This window comes from Gossypium hirsutum, chromosome D10, assembly GCF_007990345.1.
Source record: "Gossypium hirsutum isolate 1008001.06 chromosome D10, Gossypium_hirsutum_v2.1, whole genome shotgun sequence".
Taxonomy (NCBI): domain Eukaryota; kingdom Viridiplantae; phylum Streptophyta; class Magnoliopsida; order Malvales; family Malvaceae; genus Gossypium; species Gossypium hirsutum.
In genome coordinates, this window is record NC_053446.1 from 18,468,222 (window position 1) to 18,483,394 (window position 15,173).

At 32.9% G+C, this 15,173-nt stretch overlaps 1 protein-coding gene across 1 annotated transcript; it reads left to right on the top strand.

The window, feature by feature from the left end:
- Nucleotides 1-11,508: 11,508 nt before the first annotated feature.
- LOC107914505 (receptor-like protein kinase FERONIA) lies at nt 11,509-15,034 on the top strand. Its single transcript, XM_016843440.2, has one exon. It carries the CDS (start codon nt 12,091-12,093, stop codon nt 14,770-14,772), a length of 2,682 nt encoding a protein of 893 aa, XP_016698929.2. The 5' UTR covers nt 11,509-12,090; the 3' UTR covers nt 14,773-15,034.
- The last annotated feature ends 139 nt before the right edge of the window (nt 15,035-15,173 follow it).

Sequence of the window (15,173 nt, forward strand, 5' to 3'; positions counted from 1 at the left end):
ATAAATCATTTAAGCCTCAACTACATATGTTTAATTGGTCCTTGTGCTAGCTCGTTGAAATTAAAAATGAATTGCGTGTCTGAATAGAAAAGAACGAAATGAATAAAAAAAAAAGAAATAGGAAACATTCAGGAATGATTATGGTTTTCTCCAAAATGGAGAAATGGAATCATTTGGAAATGAATGTAGGTTTCCAAAAATAGAAATGAAAATGGAAATGGAAACTTGCAATCCTATATAGGATTACTTAAAAATTTATGGAAGAATGAGTTTATGTTTTTAGACTGTTTTGAAGCTCGAAAATGAAAATATACAATTTGGTCATAATGAACATGTTGAGTTGTGACATATTGAATGAATTTTCTCCAAATTTTATCGAGGGTAAAATCATCAAAATTTTATTGAAGGCAAAATCATCAAAATTTTACTGGGGGTAAAATTGCCAAAATTTTACTGGGGTAATGTAGCGCCCCACACCCAACCCTTGAGGAGGATCTAAGAATGGCACATTACAACCTTACATCCTTTTCCTTTTCTCCAAACACAATTTGAAAACACTAAATCATGAAGTAAACCATTACAGATCGAGACCATAAGCGTCATTACAACAGTTAGGGAAAAAATTTAATTTGACGAATACAATTTTAGTTACAAAATATCGTTCTTCAAAATCCTAAACCTTAGCGCCACCCCCATTTCCATGCATAACACAGAACCATTAGAGGTCTTACAACATGAAATATCCTCTGGCGTGGTCCTTAGTGATTCATTTACTTCTTTAATGATCTTGAGAAGGAAAGGTGACGGAGTAAGTTCATAGAACTTAGTGAGTTCTAGAGCAGACACTAAGATGACAATACATACGTTAAACAAATAAACCTTCCCAACTTAGTGGAACACATAGTTCGCCTATTGGCGAATACAATACACAAGCAGACTTCATACAACTCGCCCATTGACGAATATTATACACAAGCAAACTTTATACAACTTGCCTATTGGTGAATACTATACACAATTAAACTTTATACAACTCTCCCATTGGTAAATATTATACACAAGCAAACTTTACAGCAGACTTTGTTCCTTTGGCACATGCATTACGCTAATGCATTCATGCAGACAACTTTCTTCGTGTTGGCCAAAAACCCTAGTCCGTGTTTAGAGATCATATAATTTGTACATTTTTTTCCTTTGTCATGCTCCGCCAATCTAGTTTGCAATTATGCTTGCCCTACTAGAGGCCACATAATTATTCTCATGTATCACGATCTGCCAGTTCAATGCTCATATCATTAAAGGTAACGTCATGATTTCATTTCCTTTTTGTTCAAACTATATGGTTCCTTTCAAAGTATGCGGGTATTAACTCAACATGAATCAATGCCCTTATAAATTTTATGTAGATATGTCAAACAAGACCTTTCACAATAAACATTCGTTACTTTGGTGCAAACACTTTACCTTTACAGGACAGGTAAACTTACCTTATACCAAACATGAACAAAAACATAACGCACTCATGAAGTATGAAAGAACTCACCAAAAAAGTTGCAAAAAAGCTCAGACAACAGGACCCTTGCCCTTATCTCGGGAGCTTTTAGGAGTTTCTTGATCTATAATATCAAGGGTTATCTTATCAGTTCATTTCACAAAAAGCTAAGCAAGTTTTAACAAAAACATTAACAGGAAACCCAGAATCTGAAAGTTTCCTCCTTGTTTCCATTAAACTAACCCTAAAGCATAAAATCCCAGGGCCCCGTAAATAACCATGGAAATAACTTGAGTTTTATCGGTATTTACCAGGTACCAATCGTTGGTAAAGTTTGTTGAATACAATGAACTTGGTCCTTCAGGCAAGTCTTAGTTATTGAGTTTTTCGAGAAAATGTAGAAAAAGTTTTTGGAGAGAAAATTTTAAGTTTGAAAAAAAAAGTACAAAACTTGGTCAGGATGCCAATGTTGGCTTTATACAAGTGCACACGAAAAGAAAACTTAGTAGGCAAGCTTATCCTCCTACTACCCTTCCTTCGGTACCCGTGTCTAATAACAATCTCTCTCATCTTAAATGCATATCCTTTCAATATCAGAGATCTTGTCCCATAACTTGTACTCTTTAAGCCAACTAGATGGTTCCAAATAAAATAATAATAAAGTCAATCATTTTTTTAAACTAAGGGCTTAGCACTTAAGGAATAAACATCAAGATTTATCATCTGGAGTGGCGTATACCCTGTGAGGGAGTCTACCAGACCACCAAGCTTGCCTTAATAAAGACTTCACCCAAAGGTGCATTCTATAGTCTTCGAGCATTTAGTCATATCTAGTACCATATTCACTAAGAACCTATTCCATATGTCTTACTTCTAATAACAGTACTCAAATACTGTGGCTTCGTTGAGCGGGATGTTACAGGTAAAATTAGGGTGAAAAAATTATTTAATATGTAGATATTAAAGTTTATTTTGGGAAATAAAAAAATGAATCGGATTGGATCATATTACAAAGTACTGGGTCAAAAATGTCCAAGAAGTACTCGTAATTGGACCCAACGTAAGAGATGCCTAAAACCCATCATTTAAGGAGGTGGGACGACAAAACCCTAGTATCATTAACTAGGGTTGCCACCCCTTATATCCTAGATAAATTAGGATATTGTTTTTCTAGTGGAAATAAACTTCTACAACTCTATAAAGGTTCTACCTTCTCTTATTTTCGCTTTCACCCCAAAAGGAAAAAATTTTTTAGTTCTATGTTTTGATTCAATTGATTTGAGCATATGCTCAAAGCAGTTTGTGGTACGAGAATAGCGGAGAAGATTGTTTAGTTAAAAGCCAAAAAAAATCAAGGATCCACTTATCCAAAAACACAAGTACGAATTCGGTTAAGGTTTATTACTATAAATATCACAAACCAGTTCGATTTTCTAATTTTTAATTTCCAGCTGTGCAAGAAAATCGTTTTTAAACCGGATTTTTCCCAACACTCACTTTATTACAAGTTAACTATCAGATGTATTTACAAACTTAATGAGAATAACCAAGTGTTATATATCATATAATATTTTAATTTGAATCAAAATCAAATAGGACAATAGATTAGAATAAATGATAGATTAATCAGTTCCAAATATGAGATTTCTTCTAGATGATCATATAGTGGAGGTGGGTACTCTAGAAGAGATCCAAGACATAACTAAAACTCTAGAAAAGATTCAGGTACCTGAAGCTGAAGATTAAAATAGTGAAAATAAAGAAATCTCGATAAGTTATGTCAATTTGAGAAAATGTGGAACCTATAATAAAAGTGGTCAACAATGATTTTGCATGCAATATTATTATTTAAATAATGAAATAAAAGGAGAATCTTGAATAAATCCATTGAGAAATATAAATATGGAATAGATCGGTCAAAATAGAAAGACACAACTCAAGTACAATTAAATTTGTGGAGTTTTTGGACCAATAGTCCAAATATCTACAGGTATAAAGCTAGTGAGGGTACAAATGAAGTGGTTTTGCAAAAAACGGAATAAAATATTAAGTTTTTCACTAATTCCTGGCATTGATTATGAAAAGATATAATATTCTTTTGTGGTGGATACAATAACCTTTAGATATACTATTAAACTGTCAATTTATAAAAGATTTAACTTTCGTCTAATTATTGTTGTTACAACCTTTTATGAATCACTATATAGTAAAGTTTATATTAAAATCCTTGAAGGATTTAGAATGCTAGAAGCATATTGCAATTCTTGAGAAATTGTTCATTTATATGAATTGAAATAATTTAAGCATATGTGGTAAATTTGATTTAGTGAATAGTAGTTGAAGGAGGATTATAAAATGATCCAAAATACCTTTTTGTATTTTTATAGAAGAATCATGATTAAATTTTGCTATGATTAGTTGATTATTGAAGGTGATTATATATGATCCAAAATACCTATTTGCACTTTTGGTAATGCATGGCAATGAATGGACCAAAGTTAATAATATACTAAGGCCTAGTTTAGAAATGCTTCTTAAAAAAAATTTTGGAAAAAGAACTTTTGGGAAGAAGCTAAAATTTTCAGTTTCTAAAAAAAGTGCTTTTGGCCAATTTTTGGCTTGGGAGAAGTGCTTTTTTTAAATAGCTTGTTTAGAAATGCTTTTGTCCTAAAAGTAATTTTTTTTGTCCCAAAACTACTTTTGAGAAGCATTCCTAAACTAGCCCTAAATAATATTAAATTTATTGTAAATCCATTGATAAATGCATGTTCTTAACCCCCCCCCCCAAATTTATCCTATTGTAACCCTTAAAAGATGAATGTTCATAACCCTTAATTTCATTATCTTATAACCCCTGAATCATTTATAAGGTACTTTAATATTGGTTCTTAATGCTTTGTAACTTATGGTTTTTGAAACCCTATAAATAGAGGACATGTACAAGCTTATTGGATGCCAATGTGAAAGTTGTAACGCCCCAAACCTGGCCTAGAAGGTATGACTGAATCTGGAGAAATTACACCGACTCGTTCAAAAAACTATTTTTAGTACATATTTAGCAACTAGAATCTGGCAACCAACCATTAAAACTAATTGCTCATTTACAAACACACTTATGAATTTAATTAATTTGCAGCGGAAAATCTTTTTAGAGTTTTCAAATTTGAAAACCACCAAATAATGTAAACATTAAACTACTAGAAACCTCCTTCTTTCACATCATCCCAAACCTCATGCAATGTGTCATGGCAAGCATATTCAAAATTAGAATGACAAACATGTAGGTCATGCTGTCGTATAATAACAGAAACAGAAGGCTTGAGAATCCATGTTTTGCAGAACAAATTGATCAAATCTTAATGAATCATGACAGATTTGTCATGAAGTCACATGCATGGTAACATAATAGAATTAGTATCAACCACAACAACTTATTCGGATGTCACATGTTCACAACCAATAAGGTAACACAAAACGAACCATCGAAATTAACAGAGCACAGATCATACCTAAATAAATCTCATACCTTAAACATGTCCCAAACAAAAACATATTATACGCTAACAGATCATGCTTACTTAGCTTATATCTTGCCAGACATACGTAAAAATAAAGGATTATACATCAACAGATCATCAGAAATTAAGTTTTATGACTTGTTTCAAATCACACAAACCCCACAGTATGTTTGATCCGAACAACGATTTGGGAAGTTTAATTCATTTAAAAAAAATAAAAACAAAAACCAACTCACATGTAGTATAAAAAATGTTTTCTTATTGCTTTCGTAGAGATTCAAACACAAGATTAGAAGGTATACGTAAGCTTAACCATTGAACCAATAGGCTCATTATTGTCATTAATTGAGCAAAAATAATATATATACCAGATGCTCAAGAATAGGGGTTTAACTAAAAGTAGCAAAAATTCAAGGAAAATGATTCAAACCCAGAACCTCGCACACACAAACACAACGCTTAACCCTTAGACCAGATTAATTCACTTGCCACAATTCACAATCTTAACTCAAACTCAAGACACAACTACTCTTGGTTTTCTTAACCTAATTTCTTTTAACCCAATTTTTAGGATGTTAAAAAAGTTGAATTATCCTTTCATCTTCTGTTCTTTTTTCTTGTTCATTCTATATTTCTTTTAAGTTTTATAACACGTTATACGAGCCTCTACAAGTTCATAGTGAAGTTCATGTCATTGCGATTAATATAACTTGCCCGCAAATCTCTTGTTGAACTATATACAGTATACATATTTTCATTCTTGTTTTAATTTGTTCATCATATTTTTATAGAAAGAGAAATATTCAAAGCATACAAATCAATTTTTCTTCTTTTCTAAACTATTTTGGTTTATTCACCAATTTTTTAAACTTTACTAAAAGAAATTTCATTATTTTAATTTGTTTTAAGTTATTATTTTGATTATTTCTCTCTATGCCAATGTTTGTTTTACAAATTATTATTCCGCAAATTTGGTATAAATAATTGTATTATTTTACTATTGAGAATGTTTATTATCATGATCTTTCTCAAAGTAATAGTTCTTTTTATCGATGATCAAAATTACCCTCTATTATTTCCAAGATCTTAGACGACAAGATGCAAAGTTTTTACTGGAAGTTTCTTTTATTTAATGTTTCATATTTGGTTATTTTTTTTAGCTAATTCATTATCAATTATAATTGTTTTGATTAACTTATTTTATTTTTATGATCTTAGATGGATGGTGAAAGATTTATTATTTGTATGGATTTTGATTTGGTGCTCTTGACATAAGGGTGTCTTAGTATCATATAAGTTATTTTGAAATAAAAGTTTTCTATCGATGAGTTTTGAGTTTGATTACTTTTTTATAAAATCATCAAGATTCAACGTTGAACAAGAAAGTTGCTATTAAAACTTTCGTAGAAGAAAAGAAATTAAGGTAAATTTCACTTATCACATTACATGCTTATATGTACTTGTATTTTTGTTCATAAAAAAATATTTTTCTTAATATATGCTATTTGATAATTACTTGGTAATTATATCTGAATGGTGATAGATTAATTTTAATGTTATAAATTGATCAATTTTTAAATCATGATTCATAATATTATCGGTCATTTTTATTAATCAAGGCCTAAGGTTCATCATAATATGTGACATTACATCGGTTCTTAGTCATCATTAAACTAGCTATTTTATATGTTTATTTGATGCTTTTAATTATATATATAACTTTTCTAAATTCTAGACATCATATGTTTTTGGATTTTGATATTGTTTAAAATTCTCTTAATCAAGAATGATTAAAGTTATTACATATATTAATAAGATCAAAATTCTTTCACACCAAACAATTAAATACTATTTCACATCAAACATGTTTGTTTAAAGTCATTTTAGTGACAAATTTTGAGGAATGTCTAAATTGATTTTTGGGTCGATTCTAATATAGAATTTCAAGTATAGTTGTTGTCATTTTTAATTCTTGAATTATTTTGGTTAAAAACATTTTTATAAATTTAAAAATGAGAATTAATACATTAATTTAACCATTGGCATTTCTATGGACCTTGTTTGTATTAATTGATTTTTGTTTGATAAGAAGCATAAAAAAAAGGTTGTGTGGTTTGATTTTGTAAATGCCTTTTATTTTTCCAACTATACAACCCTAACAAACTTGTTACTTTTGTAGAGATGTTAAAGGTAGTTCATACACTTTATATTATTCCATTTGTTAATTATTTAGAGAAACGATATGGACAATTATAAATGGAAAGGTTTTAGTGAACATGAAATGTATTATTTTGAAGTAAATTTCATGTATATCTACAATGGTTTATGAAATTTTTGCTAGCACTAACATTTTATCAAGTTTAATATTTTAGATGTCAGTTTTATCCATACATTTGATTTACAATAAACTCCATGCATGGCTTGACTATTTCTTTCTAGTTAATTAAAGATGCAAAACTCTTGTGAAAAGGTTTTTTAAGTATTCCGAATTGATCCCATGCCTTCTTATGGCTAAACAAGATAATAAGTTATTCGTTCCATTGGTTTGCTCCATTCCCCAAAGTGAATGTAGCAATACATAATAATTATAAAAATGAAACTTATTGTCATTATTGACAAATAGATAAAAAAAATAAGATGGATGATTCGAAATACTGTTACATGTTTATTCTTAGAATAGAATGATCAATGATTTATACTAATTAATCAATCCTCGAAACGAATGATATCTATATAATTTTATTGGTAAAAAATATGATATATGCTTACATTATTGCCTGAATTATTTTTTGCACATTCTTTGAAGTGAATGTTTGCAATAAATATAACAAATTTTATAATCAATTTTGATCATTAAAGTTAATTTGGACATTTAAATTTTTTTGACATATTCCTTGAAGTAAATATTACAAATAATTGTTTGTAAATTATGTTTCTTTTATTGAGTTAATGACATTATGGATTTCACATCGATGTAGACATTTCTAGAAGTAAATGTCACAATATTGCTTATATGTGGATATAAAGTAAAAGGAATGACAATAAAATTATCAATTGTCAAATTTTATATTTACATTATTAGTACAATTGAAAAGTATGTTAAAGTAAACCAGAAGTTTACTGATACAAATACATTTACTACTTGGTGTGACCAGTTAAACCATCTTGGATTATACATGATGCGAAAATTAATTGAGAATTCATATGGATATTCATTAAAGAACCAGAAATTTCTTTAATTTAAAGAATTCTCATGTATTGTTTGTTCTCAATGATAATTGATTATTACAAACGCACTAGCTAAAGTTGAGATTTAATGTCTTGCATTTCTGAAATGAATATGGGCCCATTCATCCACCATGTGGATGATTTTGATATTATATGATTTTGGTAGATGCATCTACAAAATAGTTACATGGTTATCAACTTGCAATCTGTCGTTTGTGAGATTGCTTGTTTAAATGATTAATTTTAGATTATGCAATTACAAAAATTCATTTTGCTAATGCTGGTGAGTTTATGTCTGAAACTTTCAATAATTATTGTATGTCAATTGGGATAAAAGTTGAACATCCTGTAACTCATGTTCACACATAAGATGGTTTAGCTGGATCATTTATCAAACGCCTCCAACTAATAGCTAAACCATTACTTATGATAACAAAGCTCCCTATTTCAACATGAGATTGTGTTGATTTACATGTTGTATGTATCAAGCTTATAAGTTATAAATTCTTCCTGTTACAATTAACTTTTGGTCAGGAACTAAATATTTCTCATCCTAGAATTTTTGGATGTACGATATATGTTCTAATTTCTCCACCACAACGCACAAAGATGGGTCCTCAAACGAGGTTAGGAATATATATTGGTTATGAATCTCCTTCTATAATTAAGTATGTTGAACCATTAACTGGAGATTTATTTGCTACACGATTTGTTGATTACCACTTTGATGAAACAACATTCCCAATATTAAGGGGAGAGAATACAAATTTGGATGAATAAAGTACTTGAAATGAATTATCATTGTCTAAGATCCTCATACAAAGCAATATGAACCAGAAGTTCAACTAGTAATTAATTTTAAAAATCAACAGTTAGATTTATTTACTAACCTAAAGAGAATTACAACATCTCACATAACAGTTGAAAATACTCCAATACGAATTGATGTCCTAATAAGGCAAACTATTAATACAAAAGAAAGTAATCCATGTTTGAAGTGTGAAAGACAAGTTGGTTCCAAAGATAAAAATCCTCGTAAAAGGAAATGAGCAAATATTCAAGATGGTCATATAGTGGAGGTAGGGGTTCTTGAAGAGACCCATGACATAACTAATTATAAAACTCAAGAAGAGATTTAGGTACATGAAAGTGAAAATGAAAATTATAAAAATAAATAGATCTCGATAAGTTATGTCAATACGAGAAAAAGATGGAACCGAAAAAATATAGTTGTCGACAATAATTTTGCTTATAATGTTACTATTGAAATAGCAAAAGAAAATGAGAATCCTAAGGTTAAATCTTTTGACGAATGTAAAAATAGAAAAGGTTAGCCAAAATAGAAATACGCAGTTCAAGTATAATTGAATTTTCTAAACATGAGGATATAAATGGACATTTATATGAAAACGAAATGAGAAAAATGAAGTCATAAGATATAAAACACGACTTGTAGTACAAGGATTTTCTTAAAGACATTAATTAGTAAGAGACATACTCTCATGTGGTACATACAATCACGTTTAGATATCTTATTAGTCTGGTAGTGAAATTTATATGAAAATCCCCGAAGGATTTAAAATCTCAGATGGATATAGAGTTCTCCAGAAAAATTGCTCGATAAAAAATAATCCAATTTGTTCATGTGTTTTTATAAAAAGGTCTAGATCAGTTTTTTTGATCACTTCTGTTTATGTTGATGATATAAATATTATTGGAACTCCTAAAGAGCTTCAAAGTGCAGTAAATTGTTTAAAAAAAGAATTTGAGATGAAATATCTTGGAAAAACAATTGTTTGTCTTGGCCTGCAAATCGAACATTTAAAAGATAGAATTCATGTCCATCAATCAACTTACATGAAAAAGATCTTAAATAAATTTTACATGGATAAAGCACATCTAATGAGTATCTCAATGGTTGTACGATCATTAGATGTGAATAAAGATCAATTTATTCCTTGTGAGAATGATGAAAAGTTTCTTAGTCCTGAAGTACCATATCTAAGTGCCATAGAGGCATTGATGTATGTTGCAAATAATATAAGACTTGATATAGCTTTCATTGTAAACTTGTTAGCAAGATTTAGTTCTTCTCCAACACGTAGAAATTTGTATGGAATTAAACATGTATTCAGATATCTCAGAAGGACCATGGATATGAGATTATTTTATTCAAATGATTCAAAATCCTTATTAGTCGGTTATGCTGATATTGGATATTTATTGGATCCACATAAAAGTCGATCTCAAATGGGATATTTATTTACATGTGGAGGTATTGTCATATTATCACGTTCAATAAAGAAGACATTAACTATTGTCTCTTCAAATCATACAAAAATAATTGCAATGCATGAGGCAAGCTGAGAATGTGTTTGGCTAAGGTTATTGACCCAGCATATTTAGAAGATATGCAATCTGTCTTTACAGGAAAAGATGTCAACTATCTTATACGAAGATAATATAACATGTATAGCTCAATTAAAGGGTGGTTACATCAAAGACATTGCCAATCACAATGTTTAAAAGACTAGTATACAAGATTGAATGTGTCGACTCAAATATGTAATGTGATGTTGCCATTAGGGGGAGTCTAAAACACTGTTGTACTCTTTCCTTTTAACTAAGGTTTTGTCCCACTAGGTTTTCTTGGTAAAGGTTTTTAATGAGACAACTTGTAATAGGAGATTGTGCACTCTTTTTCCTTCATTAAGTTTTTATCCCATAGAGTTTTTCCTAATAAGGTTTTAATGAGACACATTTCATTGATGGACATTCAAGGGGGAGTGTTGTAAATCTAATGCTAAATGGATGTCCATACCCCCAAATTTATCCTATTGTAACCCTTAAAAAATGAATGTCCATAACCCCTAAATTTATTATTTTATAACCCCTAAATTACTTATAGAGTAGCTTAATATTGGTCCTTAATATTTTGTAACTTATTATTTTTGAAGCTCTATAAATAGAAGGCATGTACAAGCTTATTAAATGCTAATGTGAAAGTTGAATCATTTTTTATTTTTTTTTGTTCTTACCTCTTGTTGATTCTATATTTCTTTGAATTATAAAATTTCAATAATAATATTTTTTGAAAGGAAATTTCGGTAATACTATTATTAATGATAATCTTACAAAGTACATGGGAAAAATTAAATATAACGCATGAATAATGTCTCACCAAAAAAAAAAAAAGCATTAATTGCAATGAAAATGCAAATGGATCACAGCTGAGGTGCATGATCTATGCACATACAAACAAGTTGGCAACGGAAAGGGAAAAACTGTAGAAAAGAGCGCCTTACAGAAAAACTCAATCAATCAATGTATCTGATCTTATCTCACTCTCATCCGATCTTCAAACCCTCATCTGTAATATTTAAACGCGTTCAAGGCTGTTCTTGTCCTTTCCACATGTGTTTTCATCACCTCCGCCAGCTGCCTAGCTGTAGGTTGTAGCACTACGAACTTCCCATTTCAGATACACACCATAACTCAAAATGTTGGTTCACTCACCTACTATCTTTCTTTCTCCAATTATTAAACAAAATACGACCTAATATCTATTCCTTACCATCTTCTCCCATTTCACTCACTCAGTTTCTTTCTTTCTTCGGCTTCCAAAAAAGGTAAAATGGCTTGAAACTCTCTTCATTTACACGGTATTTGACGACCAACTCTTTTTTTTTTTGGGGGGGGGGGTTTGCCTTTTTGAGGTTGCTAGCTTGTCCCTTGGATCTCAAATCTTTACGCTCTTTTAGCTAAGGAATTCTGGGCTTGCATTCATTTTTTCATTGCTGCTCAAATATTAAGTCTTTTCTTTTTCTGTCTCGGATCCCGCATTATGAACTCATGAGGAACTCAGTTGATCCCTCCTTTCCGATGTCTGTTATAATTTTTGTGTCCTTGCTGTTGCTGTTGTTTCAACTTGTCTTAGCTGCTGATTATGTACCAACTGAGAAAATCCTCCTAAATTGCGGCGAAAAATCAGAGCTTACCGACAACGATAATCGGAAATGGACCCCGGATTTTGGGTCCAAGTTTCTGGTCGGAACTGGGAATTCCGTCATTTCCCGAGCTGCCACGCAAGATCCCGCGGTCCCCGAAGTTCCTTACTTGACCGCCCGGGTTTTCCGCTCTAACTTTACCTATAGTTTCCCGGTCGTAGCCGGTCGGAAATTTGTTAGGTTGTATTTCTATGCTAATTCATATGATGACCGGAATTCGAGCAATGCTTTGTTTTCCGTCACATCTGGTTCTTATACTCTTCTTAAGAATTTCAGTGCTGCTCAAACAAGTGAAGCTATGAATTACGCCTTTATTGTTAAGGAGTATTCCATCAATGTAGATGGTGACCGCTTGAACTTGACATTTAGTCTCGGTTCGACCCCTTCCAATGCGTATGCGTTTGTCAATGGGATTGAGGTTTTGTCAATGCCTGATATTTATAGTAACACCGATGGGATAACGATTGTGGGGCAGAACTCACAGTTCACTATCGATAACAGCACAACTCTCGAGAATATTTACCGGCTGAATGTGGGTGGAAACGATATCTCGCCTTCTGGTGATACAGGTCTGTTTAGGTCTTGGTATGATGACCAGCCCTACCTTTTTGGGGCTGCACATGGAGTTTCAGGAGCTGCGGATCCGAATGTGACAATCGATTATGGTACCATGCCGAGGTATATTGCACCACAAGATGTGTACACCACTGCTAGATCCATGGGGCCAAATGCTCAAGTGAACTATAATTATAATTTAACCTGGTTGTTCAGTGTTGACTCTGGATTCTCTTACTTGGTTAGGCTACATTTCTGTGAGTTTACGGATAACATTACTAAGGTTAATCAGAGAGTGTTTGATGTCTTCCTTAACAATCAAACTGCCGAGCAAGGCGTTGATGTGATTGCGCTGGCAGATGCAGTTGATGTTCCTGTGTTTAGGGATTATGTGGTCATCGTTCCTGGAGGGAATTCACAGCAGGATCTATGGCTTGCATTGCATCCAGACCCAAGTAGCAAGCCCCAGTATTATGATGCACTCTTAAATGGTGTGGAGATATTCAAGATAAGTGACCCAAAAAGCAATCTAGCAGGGCCCAATCCAACCCCTGGTCCAAAACAGAATGTAGTTAATCCATCATTGGCTTTGCCATCTAGCCAAGGTCATTTGAAGAACCAGAAAGCAATTATCGCTGGGGGGGTCAGTGGTGGACTGGTTCTAGCTCTTGTTATTGGTTTCTGTGTTGTTACTGCATCACGTCATCGAAGGCATGGAAATTATATGAGCCCGAGTGATGGTCCATCAGGATGGCTTCCTCTTTCATTGTACGGAAATTCACACTCTGCAGGTTCAGCAAAGACAAATACTACAGGGAGCTATGGTTCATCCCTCCCTTCAAACCTTTGCCGCCATTTCTCATTTGCCGAGATCAAGTCTGCCACAAACAACTTTGATGAGGCTTTAGTCCTTGGGGTGGGAGGTTTTGGCAAAGTTTACAAAGGAGAAATTGATGGCGGGACAACTAAAGTTGCAATCAAGCGTGGCAATCCGCTATCTGAGCAAGGTGTGCATGAGTTCCAGACTGAGATTGAAATGCTTTCAAAACTTCGACACCGCCACCTTGTTTCGTTGATTGGTTACTGTGAAGAGAATTGTGAAATGATCCTAGTTTATGATTATATGGCTCATGGAACATTGCGTGAACATCTATACAAAACAAAAAAGCCACCTCTTCCTTGGAAGCAAAGGCTGGAAATATGCATTGGGGCTGCTCGCGGTTTGCACTATCTCCACACTGGTGCCAAGCACACTATCATTCACCGGGATGTGAAGACAACAAACATTCTTCTGGATGAGAAGTGGGTGGCAAAAGTTTCTGATTTTGGATTATCAAAAACTGGCCCCACATTGGATCATACTCATGTGAGCACTGTCGTGAAGGGTAGCTTTGGCTATTTGGATCCCGAGTATTTCAGACGGCAGCAGCTAACTGATAAGTCTGATGTTTACTCTTTCGGGGTTGTCCTCTTTGAGATCCTGTGTGCACGTCCAGCATTGAATCCTACACTGCCGAAGGAGCAAGTGAGCCTTGCAGAGTGGGCTGCACATTGTCACAAGAAAGGCATCCTAGATCAGATTATGGATCCTTATCTGAAAGGGAAGATAACACCGGAATGTTTCAAAAAGTTTGCCGAGACAGCAATGAAGTGCGTGGCTGATGAGGGAATCGAGAGACCATCTATGGGTGATGTGCTGTGGAACCTTGAGTTTGCCTTGCAGCTGCAGGAGAGTGCAGAAGAGAGTGGGAAGGGAATTGGTGAAATGGACATGGAGGAGGGGAGCTATGAAGGAACCTGTAAAGGGAAGAAAGATCCGAATGCATCCCTGGGGTTTGATGGTAACATAACTGATTCTAGGAGCAGCGGGATGAGCATGAGCATCGGTGGTCGCAGCCTGGCTAGTGAAGACTCAGAGGGTTTGACACCTAGTGCTGTTTTCTCACAGATCATGAACCCTAAAGGGCGTTGAGATGAGAAGTGCACAAGTGATTGTTGCATGACTTGAGCATGGCATGGAATGGAATATAGGAATATTGAGTTTTGTTGTGGCATTCATTTCACTTATAATTAGTATAATCTGCTTTACATATTCACTCTGATAATATGTGTTATAATCCAAGTGGGGTTGTTGTAACTTGCATGTAAAAGAAATATAAGAAAAAGGGTGGTCCTATTATGTAAACCTCTAATGGTCAATAGTTCATGACATGAGAATCACTTTTATTCTTCCATTAGAATTGAAATACATTTGAATTGTGCTGAAAAGAAAGAATGAGCTGGCATTGGCATCGCAAGAAATTAGAGGGGAAGGCCCTCTGCCAAAGTGTTTTCAATTAAAATAAAGTGATGTGATAGGAAAGTAAGGATATT

Bases quoted from the DNA above. Each gene is read 5' to 3' on its own strand.
- LOC107914505 (XM_016843440.2), top strand. From the start codon at position 12,091: ATGAGGAACTCAGTTGATCCCTCCTTTCCGATGTCTGTTATAATTTTT.